Raw genomic sequence first — 25,029 nt, forward strand, 5'->3', positions numbered from 1 at the left:
AGGGAAAACCTTCCTCCTCTTTGATTTTAAAAATTTTAAAGTCAAAGTAGTCATCCATATAAAGGTGCCCAAGAACATCAGGTTCCTTTTTGAACTGATGCCAGTTTTACTTTTGTGGAGTAGGGGAAAAGTTGTTCAGGTCTAAAACATTCCTGGTTTTTCAATTTTACATTTTACAATTACAACTCTGTGTCAGTGTAACATTTCTCAGGGTCTGTATGTTTCTACATCCTCTGCTGACTTCAGAACTGAGAACTTCTCTTTTGTGTCTTAGCCAGGGAAAGGTTTGTATTGCTTAAAAACTTCAGAAAACTACTAGGGGTGAGTGAGTGGTAGAAAGAACTGTACTCCTCTTTGGTAAACTGAAGAGTGGTAATTAGTAGGATAAAGTATCTGAATGTTCTGTTAAATCACAGATTCTGGGAACAGAATTAAGTTATTCCAGCTGAAGTCTATCGAATCTTTCATGTGGTCAACTCCACTACTTGAAATAAGAGCAGAAGGTCAAGTCATTAATTTGTAAATGCTTGTTAATAATTTTTACAACCTTGCACATAATTGAGATGCTTCAGAGCTCATTAAAACTAGCAACAAAAGGGCTGGAAATAATTCCATCATCTTTCTATTGCCGGCAGCATATAATTCGATCATGGTATAAAGTTTGTAAATGTAATTAGAAGAATTTCACAGTTTGCTCATGTAAAATTCTTCCTTGCTCTATTGTTCAGCAAAAGGCACTTGGCTGAATGGAATAGACATTTTCTGGGGCGTGGCTGCTTTGGAAAACCACGTGGTGTGGAGAGAGGGTGAGCTAAGGTGTGGTGGAGGAAACACCTGTGCTCAGAGCAGCTCTGTGCAGGTGGGTGGTGGTGGGAGTGCTGGACCAGCTGTACCCAGCACATCAGACTGGGGTTTCCTCCCCAGTCAGCAAGCATGAGAGATCAAATAGACCTGCTGGCCACAGTCACAGTTCTGGGGGTCCTGGAGCAAGGTAAATGTCCTTTGTACAATGCCAGTATTCAGCTAATTATGTTAAACTTCGTGGGACGTGGTTCCTGTGTTTTTCTTGGAGCGTCTGTGGAGTGAAAGTCACTGTTTTCCAACATGGCAAAATGATATAAATTTTTGGCTGTTAATGGTAGAAGTGTCATGTCTGAGGGTGGTCATTATTTAACAGGGACTAAAATGATCCTCAAAACCAGCAAGTAAAACTTTTAGACTTAAAGCACTTTCAATGTGATGTTATTGAAGTAAACTAGTTTGTGATTGAATTTTAGCAGGTAATTTGTAACTTGCAGTGGCTGGAGGTAGCCAAAATAAAGGCAGGTTAGCAAATGTGCTGGTGGGGAGGTCAGTGTACAGACAGACCTGGTGTGGATGTAGGAAAGAGTGCACACAAGTGTTTCTCTGTGAACAATATCCTTGCATGTTCGTGTGGCACAGAGCAGATGACAAGATGGACTGAGAGCACAGTAATTTGGAAACATGCAAGTTCTGGTCAGAAACAGACACAGAGCTCTTCAAAGGAACTCAGTGACTTCTAATTTAAATAGATGCATTGTGTTTAGACCATTTAGAAGGAGCAGCATTGGTGACAAGCTCTATTTATTTGTGGATCATTTGGGCAAAGTTTCTCCCCCTTGAGCTTCAGGACAGTCACTCCCCTGCCTGGGATGGGGACAGAGCCCCCATTTTATTAAAATCTTCACCATTTTCTAAGGAAAGGTTTGTGGGGTTTATTATTACTGTATTAATTCACCATACAGCTATCACACCTCTGCTTACAAATGGATGTGAATCTCTGAGCAGCATCATGTGCTTTTGGCTGTCAGATGAGAAATCTCTTAATATAAGCATTATTTAAAACAAAATATGCCACTTTAAAAATAGAGCTCAAGACTTCTGAATTTTTTAGTAATTTCCACTCAATTTACAGAGACATACAACTACAAATGGAAGAAACTTTTGTACTATGAATTTTTTTGTTAAACTAAGTGGAGGTGGAGCGAGTGTTTAGTGTGCAAAGGCAAGACATGAAGAAAACTTGAAATTGAGTTACAGAAATGCTGCTGGGCCCTTTTCCTTTAGGAAACCCTCAGTAGAAAATCCCTAGATAGCAGTTTTGTCTCAAATATTTTTGTTTAATGAGAATTTCAAGTAGTTTTTAAAGGTTGCAGCATTAAGCATTTTACTTTGATGGCATATCAAGCCAGGTGTGAAGCCAGCGGATAAGTAGCTGACATTGGCACCCTCCTATCTGTTCGATCACATGAAGTATCCTGGTTTTTTGATCTCTGTGTGGGAAGCCAAGGAGCAATTGCAAAATACTGTGTATTTCCTTTCCATCTAGTCCTATGAAATCCATGTGCCAGTGTCACTGGGGTTCAGAGCTGTGCAGGGGCTTTCTCTGCATGTTTTTAAAGGACTTTCTGTAGGTGAGTTACAGTCTGGGATTCACTCTGAGCAGGGGAGCACTGAAGCATGGACGTGGGCTATCCCTACAGACACTCCTCCATCATATCCTGGTGCAGCAGATGTAATTTAATGGCTGACCTTGGTACAGTGTTGGTTGATTTTTATGTTTCTTTTTGAATTTTCTGGGAGCCTGCAGTTTCTGTCTTCTTTCAAGTAACTTTCCCCTTTTTAATTTAGTCATTCTCAGTTTAGTGAAACCCTGAGTTTAGCACTCTCTAGATGTGTGCCCCAGCCTTGTGCTGAACATTGTACCATAGAGCAAAATTATTCTACTGCAGGTTTTTCCCCCCACTCCTTTATTTTACAGCTTCAAAGGAAAGAAAACTTATGCAATGTCACTGTCAGGCCCCAGAGGGCTTGTTTGCCAGGTTCACTCAAATGTGGCAGATAGCAACTATGATATGATTTGACAAGTTTGTGGACATAATCAAATAGAGAATGAAGAATATTTCCACTGAGGGGCAAAGTTCAGGGAGCTGAGCCCCTAAGCCACATGGGAATCCACACAGGTGATTAACCTCGAGACATGAATCACAAAAAAAAAATAAATAAAAGCTTTGAAAGGTTCTGCAGAGCAGATAGATCTCTTTTTCTCTAAGAGTCTCTGCTGAGAAGGCTCATGCAGTGTAGGTTTTTTCAACACCTCATTTTGAGAAGTGCTTTTGTGGACTGGTTCTTCACCCTTACACCAGGTTTGGGGAACAGCCAGCTGTTCTCCACAAGGCTCCTGCTCCTCTTGGGTGGTTGTTTTGTATGTCATCCCTGAGTGTCAGGGATCTGTGTAAGACTTGTCTGAATATTAGTCCCTGTGTCTAGAAGCAAGATGCTAAGTGTAGAGCTGGTGGAGAGGTTTGATGTGAAGTCTCTTACCTCACCCATCAGTCACAAGAGTCCTGCCTTAGGGAAGGTGCAGATGGCACAAAGCAGGATGAAGAGCATTGCCCAGTGCAGTTGGGCTGATGCCACAAGCCAGATCTGCTCATGATGCTGTAACTTCAGCTCAGCCCATTTCTGGAGAGGAGACTGGGATGAAACCCTGAGAGGATCAGGGAGGAGGAGAGGTAACAAGATGGGTTGTGGTTTCATCTTATTCCCAGAGCTCTCCAGCAGCTGCTGAATTCCAGTTGTGTGTTACACCTCTCTGGATTCACAGAGGGAACACTCTGTCCTGTCCTGCTGGATCTGCAGAAGGGTGACACCCTCCCCCATGATCAACCTGCTACAAATGAATCAAAGAGGAGGAAACTTTCTTGTTTCTCCCCACTCTGCTCTGTCAGCACCTCTTATTTAGGGCTGGGCTCTGTGGAAGGTACTAGAACATGCTTAATTGTTCTTACATTGTTCTGAAAGGAACGACTGTATTTATGTTAGTAAAACCTTGTGATACACAAGTCACGTAGCATCAGATTATTTACATTTCTAATTCCCTTCTACATATGTACTAATGCTTTTCTGCAGGCACATGTCTTGTCTTTAATCTTGGAACATCTGTCCCTACTTCCCCTTCTCTCTCCTGCTGTTCTGCTTTTATCTTTGTTACAATAGGACAGTCCCCAGGGCAGGCCTTGCACCCTGGCTCCTTGTCTCTCTGTGCAATGCTCTGGAAATGTTGCTATGTGAGGGCTTTGCTCACTGAAGTGTCTCAGTGACACCACCAGAGCCACCAAAGTAATTGTTTTTATAATTTAGTTTTCTCCTATATGAAAATAGGAATTTTCAATAAAGACAGCAGTGTAATAGTGTACCTAAATAAAACAGAGCATCAGCAATTGCCTGTGGGAGTGGGAGCTTTCAATAAATAGTGAAACAGTCCAAATCTTCATGTTAGCAAGTTTTCATTGTTTTGAAGTGACTTTCCACGTCCTTTACAAACATACAAAGGACTGATGTAGCAGACCCTGAGTCAGTGCCTTGGCTCAAATGTGGCACAGGCATGGGCAGCACCTCTGCTCCTTGACAGCCTTGGGGCTGTCCTGCAGGAGTGAAGAGCAAGAAATAATCATCCTCTTCTCCTTTTCCTTTTATTGCCATGATTGGGAGCATCTCCAATTGACTTAATGATATCCCAGTGCTTGACAGTTTGGATGCTGCTCTGTGACATGGGCCATAATTTGCACCCACTGGGAATAGCAGAAAAATAGCACATCATTCCCATCAGACTGGCTGAGGGTGCACATGTCCTCTAGACACAAAGTGCAAGATTAAGAAGTAATTCTGTGGCTCAGTGTGGACTTGGTAAGGTTTTATTGTGTGTTTGATCTGCCAGGGAGCAGCACTGAGGGCTCTGCTGGGTGTGAGATGATGCAAAGTGTCATCCAGCACTGGCACTCAGCTGGGATAACCAAACCTGAATTTAAAGCATGAGAGTGAAATAAATGGCACATTTATTACAGGTCGTGTGTGACAATCCTGGACTATGGACCCAGATCATATCAGCTCTTTCATTCTAACCACTTGCTTGATTCCAAGCCAGATAACACTTGGCAAAATAAACACTGCTGGTCTGTTACCATTCCTGTGTTCTGTTTTCAGCCTATTTTGCAATGCAGGTGATCTACGCCCGTCGGAAGTACAAGATTTCCCCTCCTGAAACAACAGGTCACCCTGAATTTGAGAGGACCTTCAGAGCTCAGTAAGATTTTAACTTTTTGTGATGACTTTATCTAGATAAGACTTGAGTCAGCTGTCACTGTTGGGAGAGACTGTTCTCCCTCAATCACCTTTCCACTTACTGCTCCTGTTTTATATATATTTTTTTTTTCAATGCTTTGTGTGCAAAGGTCTGCATTTTGATTTGGAGCACTTTGGCTGGGGTGTTTCTGTCCATCCGTGATAATTCTCCTTCTGGCATTGTGAGGCAGCCAAATTACAAATTAGTGGCCGTATGGAGGAGGTGCAAAGCATTCACAATTAGAATCATTAAATTTAATATTACCATTGGCTCCAAATGGTGAGAGCAGCCAAAGCTTTATTAATAACCTGATATTTTCTTGTAATGTTTTGCTGTTGAATTGAAGCAAAGGGCCTTGCTGGCAGAACCAGCTACAAGGGCATTTTAATTTTTTCCCTTTCAGAAGCCATTGTACTGTGAGAATCAGCACTCGTGGGCCCCTGCTGAGGGCTGTTTCTTTTTGCTCTGTTCCTATGGAGAGAGCAATGCTGGAGCTAAACTGGAAACGTTCACAGATCCCTTCGGCTTCCAGCAAGCACCAGATTCCATCTTTCATCTCAGTCATTCTGTTTTGTAAGCAATTGAAAGGAATTGGCTGGAGCTGGTGCGAAGGGTAGCTCCAGCCCGGCACTAAATCCCGAACAAAGCAGCTGCGTTCCCTTGCCAGCACACAGGAAACGTTTGTGGAGTGACAAAAACAGCAGCTTCAGTCCCTCTGTGGGACCATGGAAGGCCAGCCTGCCTGGAGACATCAGCCTCTGCGAGCTGGGGAGCTGCTGATGTGGCTTTTAATTAAATACTTAACTATTAAATGTGTGTTAACCAAGTCATGCCATGGGCTGTGGCAGGGAAGGTGACCTCGGGGAGCTTGGACTTGAGAAGATACTGCTTCTTTGTGGGTTTTTCTTCTCTTTTCCCCATGGAGGAGTATACAAATGGATAATTTGATATATTGAAAAAAAAAAAAAAAAGGGAAAAAGTGGTATCGATGCATTACTCACTTGAAACCTGGCAGCCTCCCCTCACTGAGGCTCAAACTGCATTTACAGAATAAGGTTCTTCAGACTTTTTCCAGCTCCCAGTCTGGCTCTATTCTCCAAAGGTTTGTATATTTTTGGCCAACATTAAGATTGAATTGCCTAGGGAATGGTAAAATGTGGGAGAAGCAAAACCAATGTCTTTAATATCACAGCTCCTACTCTTCTTACAGAAAATCTGTATTTTTATCACTAAAGCAAAAAGGAGGAAAACCTGGCTGTAAACCTGATCACCTCCTGCTGAATTTTATCTGAGAGAAGGCTCCTTCTTGGTGTGTGACTTGTGTGACTCCCAAATTTAGGCTGTGTCCACCCAAGGGGAAGAGAGAGCTCCTTAAATACTGACAAGGCTCTCCCCCAGCAGGTGTCTGGGATGCTGCTGTGTGTGGGATGCAGCCTGTCGAGGGTCCAGCAGAGACAAATCTCCATCTCAGCCACAGATTGTCATTCCAGGGCCATGTGAATGCAGGAGAGGTGAATGCTGTGTGTTTGGCTGCTTTTTTCTCTAAAATACAGATATTGGGTGTGCTTGATCACAGAAAAGGCTTCTTTCCCACAGCACAGCGATGGTTCTCATCAGCTCTTTTAGTTTGTTCTGAAGTGAGTTTCCAATTCCCTTCTCCAGCCTTGGTTATCCAGGCTCTGAGGTACAAGGAGGCAGTTTTAACTCTCATCTCTGGTTCTCACCAGGGCAAACTGCTCAGAGTACTTCCCAATCTTCATTTCCCTCCTCTGGGTTGCTGGAATCTTCTTCCATCAAGGTAAGAGGGATTTGGGGGGGAACTCCAACCCAAACCATGTGAACAAACCAAAAAAAACCCAGCCCCAATTTAAGTCCCATTGTGATTCAGGCATTCTCTCTGTGCCTGTGAGGCTCTTGTTCAAGGAAAGCAAATTTCCCTTTAGCTGGATTGACCGAGAAGTGCCTCAACTCCAGCTGGGAGCAGCTGAGCCCATTCCTGCCTGGAGGAGGAAGCACTGGCAGCCCTTGCTCCTTTGCTGGAGCCTGGCTGTCCCCTTGTGCTGCTTCTCCTGGACAAGGTCAGGCTGTCCCAGGGTGCCAAGGTGTCAGCAGCTGAGGCAGAGCTATGTCAGAACAAGAAAACCATAACCCAAACATTTACTCATCCACTGTCTAGCCCTACCAAGTGAGCTCAGGGGATTTGGTTGCTGCAACCATTTATTTGTGAGGAGAAACCACGTAAGGGAGCATTGCCAACCCAAGTCCCAAGACAACTCTGTGGGGCAGAGAAGTTCATCCCTCACAAAAAGGGAAGGAAGAAAACTCATTTAAACTCCTGCAGCGGTTTAAAGCCAAATCACTCTGCATTTGGTTTTCTGGTCATGCCCACCTGCTGGGGGGATGTGCTGGGATGCAGCCCCAGCAGTGCCAGGGATCCTGAGCCCCCCCAGAGCTCATCTGCCCTGTCCCCGCAGGTGTGACTGCAGCGTGTGGGCTGCTGTACCTCTACACCCGCCTCAGGTACTTCCAGGGCTACGCCGGGGCTGCCCAGGGACGGTAAGGACAGAGCGGGACCAGGGGCACCCAAACCAGCCCGGGGAGCCCTGGCACAGGCTTCCTCCCTGTGGCTGGGACTGCAGGCAGATTTTCACCTCCTTCTCCTCCTTCTCTCCTGCCCCCGTGTGCTGATGGCTGTGTCTCCTCTTCCCTGACTGCCCCAAGGTGGGGTGGGGACCCACAGCCCTGCCGGAGTGCCTCGTGCCCGGCTGGGCTGGCAGTGCCTGACGGTGTTTTCTCCACCCAGGTTGGGACCACTGTATGCCAGTGCCTGGCTGCTCTGGGTGCTGCTGGGGCTGGCACTGGCTGGGCTCCTGGCACACTTCCTGAGGCCCAGCTCCTCCACATGGATGGCAGCACTGGTGTGGCCTCTCCAGCTCCGTGGTGCCTGGTGAGAGGGGCCACAGCTCCCCCAAAACCCACTCTTTGTCCCTGCACAGGGGAGCCAGTCATGTGGCACCACCAGAGAGAATATTTCCCTGGCTCTGCATTCCCTGCTGAAGGGAGATGGATGCTGGCACTCCTCTGCTCTTCGGAGATAATTTCCCTTCTAGAAAGCAAATGCTTTCCAGCCCCTGCCCCTGCTGGGGAGCTTCACTGCTGGGCTTTGTAGCACTGTCTGCTCTAAAATGCCTCTGGCTCTGCCTCATGGAGCTCAGATTGACCCACATGCTGTCATCTCTCCTCCTTACTGCTGTAATGATCTATGTTGAAGAATCACACCATGGATATGAAAAAATAAATTTTTTTCCTCACTAGAAATCACCTGTGATTGTCAAAGGCACTCAGAGACTGATGTAAGAACATCTGAGTTGGGGACTAGGTTTCATAGGAAAAGCAGCTGTGATTAACTGAAAATGATGGGTAAGCTTGCCTAAAACCACATCCAAATACTGGGAGAAAAGCCTGACCCTAGCCCAGGTACTAAAGTCTGTTTGGCATTGATTAAATGACCTTTACTTTACCCCAGCTTCACTTATCACCAACTCTGCAAAAGGACTTTGCCCTCCCTAGATTTCACCCTCCACTGTGAACTTGGGGTTCACAGGTGCCTAAAGCAGCCCCGCTGCAAGTGACTCCACTACTGCACCAAAGGTTTAAATTCAGCTTTTATTACAGTGCACATTGTTTTATATATTTATATAGAGAGATGTACTTGAAAAATCAAATGTATCCAATAATAAAAAATACAGAACATTAAAGTAGTATAATGCATTCCAGTGTATAGTTGAAAGGACATTGGGATTTACACTAATCCCTACTATTTTTGAACTGGGCTACCTCTGTTTTTTTTTTTTTTTTCCGTCCCCAAAAAACCCACATCAATCAATAACTGAATTAGTTATTTAAAAGACAGTTTCTGCACTCAATCTCAAGGCATGAAGACACTGGAGACTTCACCGTGAGTTAAGGGGCTGTGTTCAATGCTGGCAGGCACAGTGTGGCATATTTTATTTTTTTGTTTTCCCTGCCCTAATCATAAGCTCCAACCCCTTCGGATTCGTTCCTCCTCTGCTGAAGGAGGGTCAATCTTTGCCCTCACTTAATCCTCAGCTGTGGCCAGGACTGCTGCCTGGGAGAGGGCAAGGCAGACCTCTGGCCCTGCTGCCTCCATCCCAGCGTGCCAGTGGGGTCAGCTGGCAGGACTCGGTGTGACCTGCTCTGTCCCCAAACACAGCCAAAGACTGCCCTGTCTGGGGCTGAAGGTGCTTTTTGTCCCCACGCTGGCTGAAGCTCATCCCGACCCCAAACTGTCCCGTGTGTCCTGAGCAGCACCCGAGGGGCCGAGGGAGCGGAGCAAAGCCACCCCTCTGCACAGGGGGTTGGGTTCTGCTTTCTGCTGCTCTTCTGGAGAAGTCAGTGCCCGTCCTGGCCCCGCAGCCCCGCTGGGGATGGCGCAGCAGCAGCAGCTCTGCCCGGTCTGCGGGCGAGTCCCGGCAGCCGGCCCTGCGCTGTCCTGGTCCGGGCAAGGCGCCGCGGGGAGGAGGGAGCGGGAGGGAGGGAGCAGGACCAGGGATCCACGAGGGTGTCCGTTCTGCCTCATGCCTGTTTCACTCTGCTTTTTTGATAAAAATCTGAAAGAAGAGCGGGATGGAATCAGAGTGATGAGCAGGGCAGGGGTGGGGAGGTGCCGGGAGAGCTTGGCTTACCTCGCTCAGGATGATCCACACCGGGGAGTCGGTCTGGATGGACAGCCTGATGGCCTCCAGTGGCCCAAAAGATGGGTCCACCTCACCCTCTGCGACGCCCTTGGAGAATGAGCCTGGTGGGGAGAGCACGTGGCTGACACAGGGATGGCCCTCTGGCATTGCTCCTTCTCCCCCAGGGCACCACCAACATCCCCAGCAGCCCCTGCCTGCCAACATCCCCAGCACAAAACAGGCTAAAACCCAGCAGCGTGGATGGCAATACAGTGCAAAATGCCACACTTCGGAGAACACAAATCAGGTAAACAAAACAAAATTTATTTGGAGTATTTGGTGACATACTACTGATATGCTTTTTGGTTTTGATTTTTTTTTTTTTTTTTTTTGAAAATGCAACTGGGAGAAACCAGCCAGCATTCAGAGGAATGAGAAAATGGCAAAATACTGCATGTGTCAGGAAATCTTTCTTTTATTTGACTACTTAAAAAAAATTAAAATCTTAGCAGGGACACCAGAGCTGTATCACACACTGGCAGCTCTCGGGAGGCTGCAGTTGCTCGTTCTTGTCCAAGGGCAGGGCGAGCACTAAAAAAAGCTCAGGTGGCAAGAGAAGAAGTCTGACCTGCAAGTGGTGTGAGTACAGAGATGGCAAAACTGCCCATGGTGGAGGTTTTTAACCCCAGGGTAAGCAAACAAATAATCAGCATAATTTGGTCCCGGCTCTGAGCAGGACTGGCAGAAATGCAGGACTGAAAATGATCTGAGGAGGACAACGTGGTCTGAGAGCGAGGGCACTGGAGGAGAGGAGACAGTGACAAATCCTGTTCCAACCTGGCTCCTGGCAAGCAGAAATTACTCTCTGCCAAGCAAACAGCTCTAAGGTTCTTGACTGACATGCAGGTGAGGACATGGGCTGTGTTATCAGAGCCAGCAGGCACTTTCCCCACACCCCCTGTACCTATCTGGATGTAGCCATCCGCTGTCCTGCGGTACTTGACGGCTGTGCCTCTTCCCTCCTGCAAGGCTTCCTTATCTGACTGTAGACTCTGCAGAAGGAGAGGAGCTTTTTGCAAGACCAGAGGCAAGAGTCACCCAAAAGCCCCAAGGAAAAGCAGCAACCCCAGAGCTGTCCTTGCCAGCAAACCCTGGCATCTCATCCCATACCTGGCACCCTGAGACACATGCCCAAAGAACAAGAGGACAGCTGCAGTCCTCACACTGCTGTTTCCACTGCACCATTCTGGCTTCATCCCCCTCCTCTGCAGCCATCCCACCCACTGGAGCATCCCCAGGCAGGGATGGCTCACACAGCTGTGCTCAGCAAAGCACTCTGCTCCCGAGGTGGCATCACACCAGGCATGACCCTCTGGCTCCCTGCCAGCACCTGTAAGAGGCACTCCAATCTTGTGAAGATCTTTAAGCAGCTCCCTCGTCTCAAACCTCTTTTGCCTCCCACTCCACCCTCACCTCAAATCTCAATCAAACACTTACGTCAAACGGCAGAACCTCCACGGTTGTGTTGAAGAGTTTGTCTTCTGGGTGCTCGATGTTCCCGCTGCGGAAGAAGAACCTGTGACAGAGACCAAACCCACAGAGAGGCACGCTGAGCGAGGGGGCACATGATGGCTTTCACCCCATCTGAATCATCAAACAGCTCAACCTAACAGGCACCTTCCCAAAGAGCCCACAGCACGATTTGGCACGAGACTTTCTGTGCCAGATCAGCTAAACCACGGACTGCTCACAAGCGCAGGAAAGCAAAGGGCTCTGGCAAAGGGGGCCCCACTGAGAAAGGGTCAAATTATCCTCCCCCTGGAAGAGCACTGCTCTCTCCTCCTGGGCAGCCAAGCAGGAGACAGGCAAGAAATTTGATTTAAACTGCCAGAAGAGCAAAAGTCAAGTGTCTCCACATGCTCTGGGCTGTCCCCATGCCCCCCTGACCCCTCAAGCACTGGCCTTTCAATACGGAGTGGTTTGAAGAATCTGAATCGGATGAAGTCTCCGGCAGTGGGAGTGAAGGCCCAGAAGAAGTCCTCCCGCAGGTAAGCCTTCTCCAAGGTGAAGTGCTGGTAGGTTTTCAGGCTGGTGCTCACCTCGGCAGGAGGGTTGACGTGCTCTTTCCGCAGTGCGTGTTTTCCAAAGTCCTTGTCCTTGGAGGGCACAAAGCAAAAGGGCCATGAGCTGCTCTGGCCTGTGAGGAACCAGGGCCCCAGCTACAAGGCACCGTAAATTAAAATTTTGTGATTTGCAGGGCACAGAAGGATGAGAGATGGAAGTAATTTGGGCAAGGCACCAGGCAGGGGAATGTGTGACTGGATCCCAGGACACTGCTTCAGGAGAGGCAGCTCAGAGAAACACCTCTGCTCTGTGCTCTGATCCAGCACACCAAGGAGCCTTTCATGGTCCAAATGTCCCTGAATGCCTGTCCATGCCCCAGGAGCTCTGGAAACAGTCTTTACACTTGAGGAGAAAGCAGCTGGGAGGCTGACAATAGCATAAAATGACTGGATTACATGGCCTGACAGCACTGCACTGTGACAGCACATACAAACTGGATTATACCATCCAGTTCCCCGGGGATCACACAGACAGCACAGCCCAGGGATGTCTGTCCATGGATTCTGCACTTGTAGCTGAACATGAGCATTTTGTTCATGTTTAAACACACATCAACAATTCCAGCTCTTATACAGTGAGTTTTAATTTATCTATCACCAAATCCCAGGAACATAAAGTGGAGTGGGAAGGAAGTCAGACCAACCCAGGAGTCATCTCCATTATACAGTGAGTTTTAATTTGTCTATCAATCACCAAATCCCAGGAACATACAGTGGAGTGGGAAGGAAGTCAGACCAACCCAGGAGTCATCTCCAAGGTTTTCCAGTAGATTCTTTGAAGCCACTTGCCTGGACCATGGCCTGGCACTCAGGATGGGTAGCCAGGACTGGTACCAAGGCTTATAATCTTGCAGTGACTCTTGGTACATGTCACTGCCATTCTGAGGAGCAGGAGCTGCCTGAGCTCACTGTAATACAGAATAAAACACAACCACGTCACAGAAATCCAGCTGCCACCAGCTGCTGTCACTGATGTCCCCACCCAAAAGCAGTCAGTTGCTGGGTGTCTGCAGAGCAGGCCACCTGCAGCTTGGACAAAGCTGGTACCCACCTTCAGCTTCTGTATCTTCCCAGCCAAGGAGGAGTGGGTTCCCACGTGCTGGAAGAGCGAGGGCTTGAAGCGGATCCTCAGGTTTGCCTTCTGCCTGTCGCAGTGTTTCTGAAATGAGACAGCCCCACAGTGCCCAGGCTCCAACCTCGGCAGGCCACTGTGGCCCACAAGAGCGAGGGACAAGGGCACAAGGAGTGACAGCCAAGTCCTCCATCTCTGTGCCTTTCTGTGGTATTTAGGCTCTAATCTGGCAAGAGGGCTTTTAACCACGCTTTGGAGAAACCAGACTGTGACTCTCAGCCCCTCGCCCCCCAGGCTCTGCTGGGCAGGGTCCAGGTTTAAGTGCCAAATTTCTCCTTCCCAAGCATAGCTAAGAACACTGAGCAAATCCCCTCTGTGCTGTCAGGGAGGAGCACCCAGAGAATTGAGTTTCCTTTGCCCCTTGGCTTATTGGGAAAGCCTTTTCCTACAACTCAGAGCTTGGGATCCCTGATGTCTGAAGGTACAATAATCCTGGGATGGCTCAGAGCCAGGTGAACAGGTACCAAGTGTGGGCTCTCTCTGGATGCCACCAGTTTGGTGGCAGGAGCTGTGAGCAGATGTACAGCACGTGCCATCGTCAGAGCTGCTGGGCTGTTTCACGCCTATCCACCACACAAATAAACTTGCAGATGCAACTGTGATCCTGGCAGTGATTTACCATGGAGTGGAGGGAGAGAGACGATGGAGAGGGAATAAAGGACAAAAGGGAAAATCACTGAGAGCGTGGGGAGATGAGAACTCACATTTTAAAATAGCTCATTTCTCAGTTTGGGGGAGCAGGACAAAAATACAGGTTAAAAGCTGTATGGAGAGGATATTTGTTATCCAACTTTGGCTTTTTCCAAGAAAAGAAATGCATGCACATCCTTAATGCCATCTGCTCTTGCAGCCTCCCACCCAGCAGAAATCCCATGGTGGCTGCCTGGAACAGACAGGGTGCCACACCAAGCCCCCACCATGGGCCAGGAGCTGGGAAATTCCAGGCATGACCCCTGCGAGCTGCAAAAGAGATAATCCCCTAATCCAGCTCACGTTACATTAGAAAATTAAAACTAGCCATGCTGATGGGACAGACCTACTCACTGCCAGCAACTCTGGATGCAACTCCATCGTGGCTATCTCACTCTGGGAGAGGAGGAGGAAGGGGAATGAAGGCAGCTACAGCATCTACTAATTTATCTTTATCCCCTTTTCCTGCACTGCTAAAGAAACATTTCCTGAAAGCAGCCTTGCCACAGACAAGCCAGGAGGGGGAACAGCTCAGTTGGTGGTAAGAAGGTCATCTTTTCACACAGGTCTACCCCAGGTGAATCTAAAATTAGTTTAAAAAGAAAGAGCAGAATATACCCAGAGCAGGCAAAGCACTTACCAAAAGCTCAGGTCAAACAAACTTTCAATCAAAAAGACAAATCCTCCCTGCTACCAATTTGATTTTGCACAGTGGGATTTACAAGAGAAAGTCATGTTTGAAAGGGTGCTGTGCAGAGTTAATCATGCAAACAGTGGGGGAAAGGAGCTAGAAATCCACATGGAAAGTAGGTTAATTTTTAAAAAGGCAACATGTTTAAGAGGTTTGCGATTTCCCCTGAGAAAACCTTGGTTCCATCAGGTAGGAAAAGATGAGCACAGATGAGTTAAGGAGAAGATGATCCAGCGCAGCAGGATCTGCATTTAATCAGTGCTCAAGCTGAGGATTTTGAAGGTGGGGGAACAGACAGCACCATCATTCCCAGCTCCATCCCAGCATCCCACCCATCCGGCTTTACCCACAGCTGTGCAGACTGTGGGGGTGCCAGACAGTCCTGGGGACTGCTCTGTCACAGCTGAGCACATGGTCTGAACTGCCAGGAGGATTCAGTGGACATCATCTGACACTGGTCCTGCTGCACAAGGGGTACTGGAGCTGATGCCATGTCCTCTGCCAGGGATCAGGCCCAATTAAACCACATCCTTGTCCCAGTTCTGAGGGTGGTCCACCCCCCCAGCACATAAATACAATACTAATTTCCAGAGTGACCACTTGCTCTGGCATTTATCACCACAATGTGGTTGTCACCATGAAGTCTGTTCTAAGCCACTGGCTCTGAGCTCTGCACAGCGACTCTGCTGCTTGCTCTCCACCGGGGAGGAGGGCAAGCAAGTGTTTGAGTAAACACAGTATGTTCAGAGAGAAGACAGGAGAGTATCTGGTGCTGAGCTCATCTTACATCTGCTGCCACAGACACTCCTCCTCTGCCCTTCCCACTCGCTTTAGCCCCTTGCTGCTGGAGCTCAAACACAACCTCCACAGGGCACAGGGGCTTATGGCTCTGCAAAAGGAGTGGCAGCACAAAAGCACAGCCCACTTCACCTCTCTGCACCCTCCTAGAAATTCTGACAAGAGCTTTGTGTGATCTGGCTTCATTTTGTCAGACTGTGCAAGGAGGGTTTGCTCTGGGTCATCTGGGATGAGCTCTCTGGGCAGTCTCCATGTGTGCTCCAGGCAGGTACAGCCCATGGATCCACGTCAAAGGATTATTCTGGGGTTCAGTCAGCGAGTGGGAAATGGCTTCAGGGAGAGAAGCACACAGGAATGCAAAACAACACACAAGAATGGGGAACGACTCCTGCCCTCAAGGGCTGCAGGAGGAATACCCTATTAGTGCTCAGATGCAGAAATAATGCCTTTCCTGGCAGCTGCAGACTACAAAAGCCTGAACTCCCAGGTCTCCACTTACACAACCCACAAGGACACCCTGCAGCATGCTCCACAGGGATGGCATGGCTCGGTGCAAAGTCAGTTAGCACCAGAGCTCACAGAAAAGATCCTCTGGAGGCACAGCCAAGTGTACATTTGCCCACACACAACAGAACATTTCCCTTCAACAGAGGCTGTTTACGTACTGCATCTTTCTCAGGGTTGCAGACTTTCACCCAGAGGATGTGATCCAGCAGCCAGTCAATGGGTTTGTCCTTATAGAACATCAGGATGAACTCCACAATCAAACTCAGATCCAGAGACTTGAACATTTTTCCTAGAGCACAAAGAGAGAGCGAAGAGAGAGTGAGGAGCTACGGTATGAAATGGTCTAGAATCAGAGCTGGGAAAGAAAAAAATTGGGAGACTGGGCTGTGGAGGTTAGATGTGTCTATCTGTGTGAAGGAAACAACACGTGGCCCCTGTTTATGTACCAGCACTGCTGACATTGCTAATACAGTTCCGGATTTAATATTTGTCACAGAATTAGAAAGCATTAGAGTCCCACAGGTCATAACAGTATCAAAAGGTCTAAAACTCTCCCATTCAGTAAAGAGAAACAAGGATGAAAAATGCAGCCAGCTGCAGGACAGACCATTTCCTGCCCCGAGAACTACAAGTTTTAAGCCAATCAAACCAGTATCCAAAATAACAGATCAAGCTGCTACTGCAACCATGTACTGCCGTTCCCAAAATAGTTCTGGGCTGATGCAAACTTCCTTTTGCACACTCTTAGGCAAATCCAGATCCCATCCAGCCTAAAAGCTACTGGCCATATCTAAGCTGTTTGGCTCTCAGCTGGGCCACTCACCAGGTTTATTTTTACTTAAAGTGAGCATCAGCAGTACCAGCTGTGAGGATCTTTCTCCCCTGTGCAAACACAAGGGTCACTGCAAAAATAGGAGGGGACCAAGTCCAAGTATTTTACCATCTTGTGGGGACAATTTCCTGGGCCAAGAATGGAATGCTGGCAAGAGCCAGCCTGCCCTTGTGCCTGATAGGACTGGGGTGAGTGGGGGAGAACATTACCAATGAACCCCAGCTGAGAGAACTCCAGGATCATCCACTCTTCAGAGGGCTGCTGCAAGGCAAAGTTCTTCATCGTGCTGAGATAGTTTGGTTTGGCCACAATGTCATCCTCCAGCTGCAAGACAGAAGGACACAGTGCCAATGTCCCATGCAGGCCCCAGCAACAGTCTCTCTGTGCAGAGCAATCACACCATACACTAGAGGAAAGCTTTGGCACAGACCCAGCTTATTCTGGAAGGTGCTCCAAGCACTTTTTTTCACTCAGTCTAACAGGTAAGAGAAACAAGGACCTCTGCCTTTCCTAAGTGGGAGGTTTCCAAGTCTAAAAGTATTTTAAAAATCCAGCTTTTTTTAAACCAGGTGGTTAAAACCTTCTCCCACTCTGCTGCATCACAGAGTTGGATATGCTCTGTGCTCTCTCTCAGCTGGTACAAGCCAGTACAGTGAACTCACAGGTACATGCATCTTCCCTCCAGCACCAAACCCACCTGCACATAATAAATGCCTTTGGACTGGGCATACATCATTAAAAAGCAGTAGTCCAGGTTCTGCTTTGTCCTCCACCTGCAAGAGACAAAGAAATGGGAGCATCAGTCTCTGCTGGGATAGTGGCTGCTCCAGGGAGCCTGCCCAGGCTGGGCTGGAGATGGGAAGGTGGCACAGCCCTGGGAGGCAGAGGAGATGGCAAATGGCCTCTCCCTTTGGTCCCTGATTAGCTAAGAGTTACTGGAAATCTCAAGGACTTCCAAAATGAAGACAGTTTGGGTTAAAATGAGCTCCTTGCTTTGTGATGGAAACACCACAGCATGAGGCAAAAGCCTGGCAAAGCTGAGGCCAGTTCATCCTCCTGTCACCAAATCATGTCCTTCCAGATCTTGGATAATTCAAGTTTAAAGTCCTTGCCTGGCCCTGCAGAACAGCTTTCCCTGCTGGAGTCAGTGAGGAACTTGCTATAGCTCCTTAATTCAGGCCTTGATTGTTGGTAAGGTCACTCATTCTTACCTGACTCTTTCCTTGGGGTCGCCAAAGGATTCCCGCAGGTGGGAGAAATCAGGATAGAAATGTGGAGATGGGGAAATTACCTCCAGGAGACCTGAGTGTATTTCCTTTGGGAATCTGAGGGAGAAAAGCAGCAGTAAACAAATACCTCCACATCTGACACAACATTTCATAGACCAAATCACTGGGTAAACACTGAGCCACAGAACCAAACAAAAAACACAGCCTCTAAGGTATAACTTCCCTGGTATCTAGTGCACTTCCAGGCCTCATCAGAAGACATCAGCAGGGCCTGACACTGACTTTTAAAGTTATCTTCTCCCTCCCACAGTCTCTAATAGCCCCAAGTGCACATGCTCCCCACCAGCATCCTCCTCCCCGCTGCACACACACACAGGTCAGCTTTAAAGACCAGCCCTGAGCACCATGTTCCCTTTACAGGATTAAATGACCTGCAGACTGGTTCAGCAAAGAAAGGACTTGGCACTACAGGCATTTAGAGATTTTCCAAATGCATCAGTAATTAAAATTAATTTTGCCGAGGTTGTGCTATACATTTCTGCTAAGTTCCTTAAAACACTGCTGTGCTGTAGTTCAGAGAGCCAGCAGGAAGTCTACCTAGCTCTCTTACGCTGATAAAATCAGCATCTACTTTTCTTATAATGTGGCTAAGAAACCTTTAAAGAGTTGAACTCCAAAAGAAAATAATGTCACCCATCTGAAAAGCAGGCACCTATACCAGCCTTGCAAGCAATACCCCGGGACTGCTCTAACTGTGAGAGATAAGCAGGAAAACCAGTTATTTTTACACTGCCTTTTCGAGAACATTTGGTGCAAGGCTGATTTCCTTTGTTTGTGCAGAGCCTGGAGGACGGGAGATGGGGCAAAGGGAGACAAAGCAGTGACACTGCCAAAAACTTCTCACTTCTTTTTCCCTTCCTTATTCCTTCCTTGGGACTGGCAGGTCTTTCAGCTAACATTTTCAAATCTTCCCTTCTTCAGGCAGCAGCGAAACAGCAGCTTCTCACTGAGCTGACAAAACACTGCAGTAAAGCAGCAACAGCTTCCTCCCTTCTGCGAGAGCCCAGCCTGCCCTGGCCCCACACCACCTCAATTCTATTAGGAAGAAAAATAATTTCAGCGACTCAGGGAGGGGCAGGAGGCACTGGAGAGGGGGATGATGAGAAATCAAATCATTAAGTCAATTAAAGTTTCAGGGCTTCTACACAGAGGCACTCTCTGCAGCAGCGCCCGGTAATTTCATCAGGAGCCATCGGACAATCAGTCCATTATCCCCGGTAAGCAGGCACAGGGAGGGGAGCCCTGCCAGCTCCTGCTCTGCAAGATGGAGGGCTCTGCTCCAGCTCTTCTGCCAGTGCCCGGGAGCACAACCCTCCCCACGCTGGTCCAGCCCCTGTGCCATCACCGGCTCGGGGACCAGGGGCGCTGGCAGGATGCGCTGCCCTTTCTCTCCGGCTTCGCGCGGCGACTGCGATCCTTCGGCAAGGAGCAAGGGCAGGAGCTGGATGGGAGTCCCTGCCCCTCCTCTCAGCACCTTTCCTCTCCCTTTGCCTCCGAGCTCTGGTGCCATTAGCGCCTGGAGTGGTTAATAATCATGGTTAATAATCCATCACCAGCCTCTGCTCAAACAGCCACAGCCGAAGCTGCAACAGCCACTGAGGCTGCAGGACATAAATAGCAGCCAGCACCAGAGACAAATGTAACCAGAGCCTGGAACAAGGGGAAAACAAACAGGCTGGAGTGGGAAGAAAGATGGATCACGGATTTTAAAGCAAAATAAGGCAGGAGCATTCGTGTGTGCTTACTACACTGCCCAGACTGCACAGAGCAAGTACAGGGCTGCAGCAGACACTGAAACAACTGCCAGGACCGCTGGAAATCTAAACAATCCATCTCCTCACAATGCCCCAGGGCAGAAGGAGCAAAACAGAACGAAATGACCATGTGTGTTAAATACTTCGAGCACAAAGCAGCCTCCTGGAAGCTACATACGGGATGCATTTTAGAACAAGCAGAAAGTGGAAGCAGCATTAGCAAAGACAGCACAAAGTTTAAAAAGAGGAAACAACCCCAAGCAACAACAACAAAATACAAAAGGGAAGCAGAAAAGTGTGTTTCTCCTTAATGAAGCCGTTCCCTGGCCTCGCTGCAGGCACAGGCCATACACTGAAGCCACTTGGAAATGCTTACAAGTTTTTGATATTTTCTGCCACTCCGGCTGTGTACTGTGGATCCGTCTGAAAACAAAAGAAAAGCAGTGTTAGACCCTTCAGCCTCAGCCTGTGTCCCCCATGGCTCAGAAATCTTCTTCAACACACCCCAGGGTACTGTCAGCACATCTGTACCATCTTCATTCACCTTCATGTCTCCTTTTATCCAGCTTTACTGCTTTTCCATGCTGACAGGCTCCCCGGAGCCCTGCTCTGTGGTCAGTGTTAACCAAAGGTATCACACACCAAAATTCATCCCAAAGGACACAAGATCCTGCACATCTGTCCCATGTGCTCTCCTGGCACTTCTGCCCCTGCCAGCACCAAGTGTTTGCACAAGTTTTAACCTCTGGGCTATTTATTTTTTCCCTACACATGCTGGCTTGCATCCAAGAGAATATTCTTGGCAGCAAATACCCTGTACTCTTTGCTGAAAAAGAAGGGTCTATTTATGAGTTTTTAATTTCAGGTCAATTTTGACACTTTTCTTCCTAAAGCCCCAGTTTGTTCCCACAATCAATGTGGCAACCATAACATTTGGGAGACAAAGGTCGCCAGCGCCGCTCGCTGCTGCCTGCGGGTGAGGTGAGTGCAAGCACAGGGACAGGCACTGGGCAGAAACCGTCTGCACAGTGACGGGGAAACAAAACCCCAGAACAAAGGGCAGGGACCCACGAGCAAAATCTGCTCCTGTTTCCTGGTGGTGGCAGTGATTTGGGCAGCCAGATGGATCACGAGGCCGCACGTCCTGGGTGGATCTGCCGATGCAGCACCGCCGGAGCCGGGACCAGCTGCTGCTGCACTCGGCGCCGGGCGAGGTGAGAATGAGACACCGGGACGTGTGTCACAGGCTGAGCACAGCACTTCTGTGCTGGCACGGGGACAAGGGAGGCTTTTCTCGAGAGGAAAAGGTCCCTTTCCTAAACAGGGCTCGGAGTCCCAGTGCTGGACTGATTTCTTACCTCAGCGTGCCAAGAAAACAGCAATGGGAAAAACAAAAGCAGGAAGGATGCTCCTGGCTTTGGCAGGAACCATGCAGCTCCACTCCAAGTGTCTGAAACAGTGGGTTGGTGACAGCCCAGCCAGCCATCTCACCCCAGGGCTGCCCCCACGCAGCTGAGGAAGCCCCTGCTCTCCCAGGCAGCCCAGCCACCGTGGGTGACACCTGCAGTGGCAGCAGTGACACTTGGGAATGAGAAGTCCCTATCCCAGAGAGGACACTCAGCTGCTGCACTTGTGCTGAGTCTCCAAATTGCTCAGCGTTTGCTTCAGGTTCATGCCACCCTTTCCACAATTCACTCTTTATCCCATGCCCAAGGAGCTCTAACAAGTGCAGGTACGTGGAGAAACACTTTGGGAAGAGGCAGAGCAGGCACAGCAGTGGCAGACACTTGCACAGAAGGATGTTATGCAGCTCCAAGACCAAACTCGGCCAACGGAATCTGCAACAACTTTATTTGTTGTTCACTTTCCTCATCATAGCTACATTCTGAAAATCAGGAGCTGCCATCACAGCACGCACCTTATTTTCAAGTCAGCTAAAGTAGTATTACTGCAGTTCAAAACAGGAGCTGGTCAGGGCCAAGTTGCTTAAAACCTCTCAGGCTTCAACTTACTCACTGCAAAAACAGTCACCAAACTTGTCCTGGTTCCAAGGGAGACAAATGAAAGCCAGGACCAAACCCTGTCCTGGGCCCCTTGGGCTGCACCCATCTGTGCACACCTTCTCCCTGTACAAAATACCAGCCAGAGCGCTGAAGGCCAAATGCTACTCAAAATGTCAAATTACGGGTAAACAGGCAGCAAACCCGGACATTCATCTCTGTTCCACTCCCAGTAACAGGCTACTGAGGTTTATCTTTCTCACTGGATTTCTGGAAATTAAGACAAATGCACTTCAGGCTCAAGAAAATAATCCTGAGAGGAAAGCCATGGAGAAAAATAACCATCTAAACCCATAGATAAAAGCAGCTCTTGTGGATTAATGTATCAAGGCTTTTTAGCCCTTGGATTCAGCAACTGACTCCGGGCTCCAGGCACCAATACAAAGAGGCGTATCAGTCTCAACCCCAAATTACCAACTCTTGGGTTTCAAGAGGGGTTTAGTGCTGTGTTACAGTATGTGGAGAAATGGAGCTGCTGCAGGAGCAGGTCTGAGAGCTCTCCTGGTCATGGGGCTGCTCCAGCTCATTTTGTAGATATCCATTCAAGCACCCTGCAGGAAGCATCATGGTTTAGGTGAGCTGTGCCACAGTGGTAGTTGCTAACAGGACATGTTTGCCTGCTCACATCCTGATCCTCTCTGGCCCAACCAGCATTTCATTTTGGGCAAGACACACCTGCTGATCCTGCTGGATGGCAGCCCAAGGCCAAGCTTATCCACCCAGCAAGTGGCAGAGCTGGTGTCCGGGTGGGCAGCATCCTGTTTGGCACCAAGCCTGGCAGACAGGGGGATGGGGGCCAGGGAAAGGGGGCAAACTGGCAAAGCTCTGTCTTACCTCAGCAATGAGGACAACGATGACAGAGTCCTCCTTCTCCTGCTGAGTGAGCTCTGAGATGAGGGAGTTGAGGGTGTCGGTGAGGTAGGAATGCACCTCCCGCTTCACGCTGGGGATTCCCATCACGACGGACACTGTCCAGGGCCACGGAGAGATTTTAGAGAAGGGGCTGTGTTGGACGCTTTGCTCTGCTCCCATGACAGTTCACCTGGTCAGTGCCAGGCTCTGCCATTAAAAACCAGCAGTGACAGCAGGTTGGTGGGCTCCTGGGCTACGCAGGGTTCCCACACTCCTGTCCTCACCCAGGGCCAGCCAGCAGCAGCCCAGCGTGCCGGGCTGGCAGGGCACCCGTGGGCAGTCAGATATGCTCTGCTTTTTCTCCCTGAAAGAATGAGCTCTAAGGAAACACCAGAAATCCCTCCCCCTCCCAGGGGCCTTTTCAACTTGTGAACAGCAACTTGAAGACCACCTCTTGTTCTCCAAACCCCTCCCACAGCCAAAAGCACTCCAGTTTGGCAGGTGCAAGTCAGGTCTTTGGCATTGGGTTGGGATTTGGGAGCAGGGGGGATCATCAAGTAACCAAAGTCGTGTTACCATTGGGATTTGTCTCCTTAGCTTGATTACAGTCTCCATGAAGCACCCTACAAGCTATGCTTTCATCTGAACCCTTCCAGGCAAAGTCTAGAGCACTCTGGATATGGAAAGCAGCAAACAACATCTGGCAGAAGCATCAAGAACATTTTAGGGCCAGTCAAGAGCACAGACAGCACTCCCCTGTAGACTTGCAGGCGTGACATGGCTCACCCACCCCACATGTCACCAGAACCAAGGAAGCTTGCATGATGCATGCAGCCCTTCCTCCAGTCCTGCTCGTTTCTGTGCCACAGCCAGGCCCGGAGGAAAGGGGAGGGACAGGCACCAAGGTGAGGAAGAGCACCAGAAGCAGCACTAATTCCCATTTACCTCCAGTGCGCCCCTGTCCCACATGCACGGCTGGCTGCAGACTGTTCTCCTTTGACAGCAAATGTGGCAAATGATGGAAGATGGTGGGAAGGTGCAGCACATTCTTGTTGGTGATATTCCACAGTTTTAACTTGGTTTCGTCTTAAAAAGGAAAAGGGAATCAATTGCAAGGCATGGTAGGCAGGAAGAGACTGCAAGGCAAAAAGCCTTTTTACAGCAGCCTGGCCACCTGAGACTACTGCTGGGTTACAAAAAAAATCAGGCCAACCTTTAACATGCTACCACAAACCCAATTAAAGTTCAGCAGGAGCCAGGAGGGCCTTAAAGAAGTCCCAAAATATTTGGGAAGGAGAGGGGAGAATGAAGATAAAATGAAGGTCAAATCAGATCTTTCTGCAGAGATCCAATTTTCTTCAACCGAGCAACTTAAAAAAAAACAAAAAAACAAAAAAACCCAAATAAATTGGTGAGGGGTGCTCAGCCAGCCTAACTCCTTCCTCCCCCCTCTCTTTGGATACCCATTTCCCATATGGGTTGAATACAGCCATAGGAAACAGTGTATGACTTGCAAGGGAGAAAAAAAAGCTTGTAAGCAAGCAAATTGGCAAATATCCTTGGCAGAGGCAAATCCGTGTTTAATGATGCTTATGCACCTCTAATTAAACAGGAGTTTAAGAGCTCCCAAGTCTCTCTGAACTCCACAATTTGCTCGCACAGGGGGAGAGAAGAGCAGGTCCTGTCTGCAGCCCTGCGCGCACACACACACACCTCTCTACATCCTCAAACAGCTTCAACAGAGCCCCAGATCCTCAACGCCTGTTTATTCACCAGATAAGCTGCTCCAGGTCCGGTTTATGTCCCTCAGGGCCTGCTTCTCCGACAGGGCTCTCTTGATCTCCTCCAGGACCAGGTTGAGCTCCTTGGAGCGCTTCAGGCTCTCCTGCTCGGCCGTGTGCAGCCGGTCCCTGAGCGCGAGGAACTCCCGCTGGTAGATGTCCACAACGTCACCTGAGGATGGAGAAGAGAGAGAAGCTTAGTCCTCTGTGCTCAGAATGGTTTTATTCATACCTCCCTTGCCTCCCCAATCCTTAAATTATGGATTTAGGGAGCTGTAGTCCACCACACACCTTTGGTGAAAGGGTCGCGGGGAGGGCAGTTTAAGTTCAGAACTACAATAATAAAGCTACTTCCATTTTTCCTCTTTCAGCTTGGGTTTCTGGGTCATGTAGAAATAGAATCATAGAACAGTTTGGGCTGGAAAAGACCTCTAAGATCATTGAGTCCAACCATTAACCCAGCAATGCCACGACCACCACTAAACCACGTTCCCAAATGCCACATCTACACTTGTTTTACATCTCTTCAGGGATGGTGATTCCACCACTTCCCTGGGCAGCTTGTGTGAATGATTGGCAGATTTCTCCTGAAGGATTTTTTCCTAATATCCAGTCTATCCTTTTCTTCAGGTTGAGCCCTCTCCAGCCTGTTTGCCCTTCTTTGGACACACAAATAC

The 25,029-nt window shown here is 48.6% G+C and overlaps 2 protein-coding genes across 2 annotated transcripts in view; one reads left to right on the forward strand and one right to left on the reverse strand.

Annotated features, from left to right (window-relative positions):
* Positions 1-933: 933 nt before the first annotated feature.
* On the forward strand, positions 934-8,324 carry LOC121361397 (leukotriene C4 synthase-like). Its single transcript, XM_041482056.1, has 5 exons — positions 934-991; positions 5,008-5,107; positions 6,874-6,944; positions 7,621-7,702; positions 7,950-8,324. Exons 1-5 carry the CDS (start codon positions 934-936, stop codon positions 8,095-8,097), a joined length of 459 nt encoding a protein of 152 aa, XP_041337990.1. The 3' UTR covers positions 8,098-8,324.
* Positions 8,325-8,798: 474 nt separating this feature from the next.
* The window catches only part of MGAT4B (alpha-1,3-mannosyl-glycoprotein 4-beta-N-acetylglucosaminyltransferase B), a 50,831-nt gene continuing 34,600 nt past the window's right edge, over positions 8,799-25,029 (reverse strand). The window contains exons 2-15 of the mRNA XM_041482050.1: positions 24,345-24,524; positions 23,517-23,657; positions 22,554-22,687; positions 20,036-20,082; positions 17,828-17,941; positions 17,314-17,389; positions 16,826-16,940; positions 15,943-16,073; positions 13,018-13,125; positions 11,806-11,999; positions 11,341-11,419; positions 10,808-10,895; positions 9,853-9,965; positions 8,799-9,777 (exon numbers count right to left, since the gene is read on the reverse strand). Of these exons, the coding sequence (XP_041337984.1) occupies positions 9,754-9,777; positions 9,853-9,965; positions 10,808-10,895; positions 11,341-11,419; positions 11,806-11,999; positions 13,018-13,125; positions 15,943-16,073; positions 16,826-16,940; positions 17,314-17,389; positions 17,828-17,941; positions 20,036-20,082; positions 22,554-22,687; positions 23,517-23,657; positions 24,345-24,524 (1,544 nt within the window). The 3' untranslated portion in view covers positions 8,799-9,753. The remainder of the gene's footprint in view (positions 9,778-9,852; positions 9,966-10,807; positions 10,896-11,340; positions 11,420-11,805; positions 12,000-13,017; positions 13,126-15,942; positions 16,074-16,825; positions 16,941-17,313; positions 17,390-17,827; positions 17,942-20,035; positions 20,083-22,553; positions 22,688-23,516; positions 23,658-24,344; positions 24,525-25,029) is intronic.

Source organism: Pyrgilauda ruficollis, unplaced genomic scaffold (genome assembly GCF_017590135.1).
Source record: "Pyrgilauda ruficollis isolate IOZ18807 unplaced genomic scaffold, ASM1759013v1 scaffold57, whole genome shotgun sequence".
In the NCBI taxonomy this organism is placed as follows: domain Eukaryota; kingdom Metazoa; phylum Chordata; class Aves; order Passeriformes; family Passeridae; genus Pyrgilauda; species Pyrgilauda ruficollis.

Excerpts from the sequence above, each read along its gene's own strand:
- LOC121361397 (XM_041482056.1), top strand. The coding sequence starts at position 934 with ATGAGAGATCAAATAGACCTGCTGGCCACAGTCACAGTTCTGGGGGTC. Across the intron at positions 6,945-7,620 it reads TGGAATCTTCTTCCATCAAG|GTGTGACTGCAGCGTGTGGG; the intron begins GTAAGAGGGATT and ends CTGTCCCCGCAG. Across the intron at positions 7,703-7,949 it reads GCCGGGGCTGCCCAGGGACG|GTTGGGACCACTGTATGCCA; the intron begins GTAAGGACAGAG and ends TTCTCCACCCAG.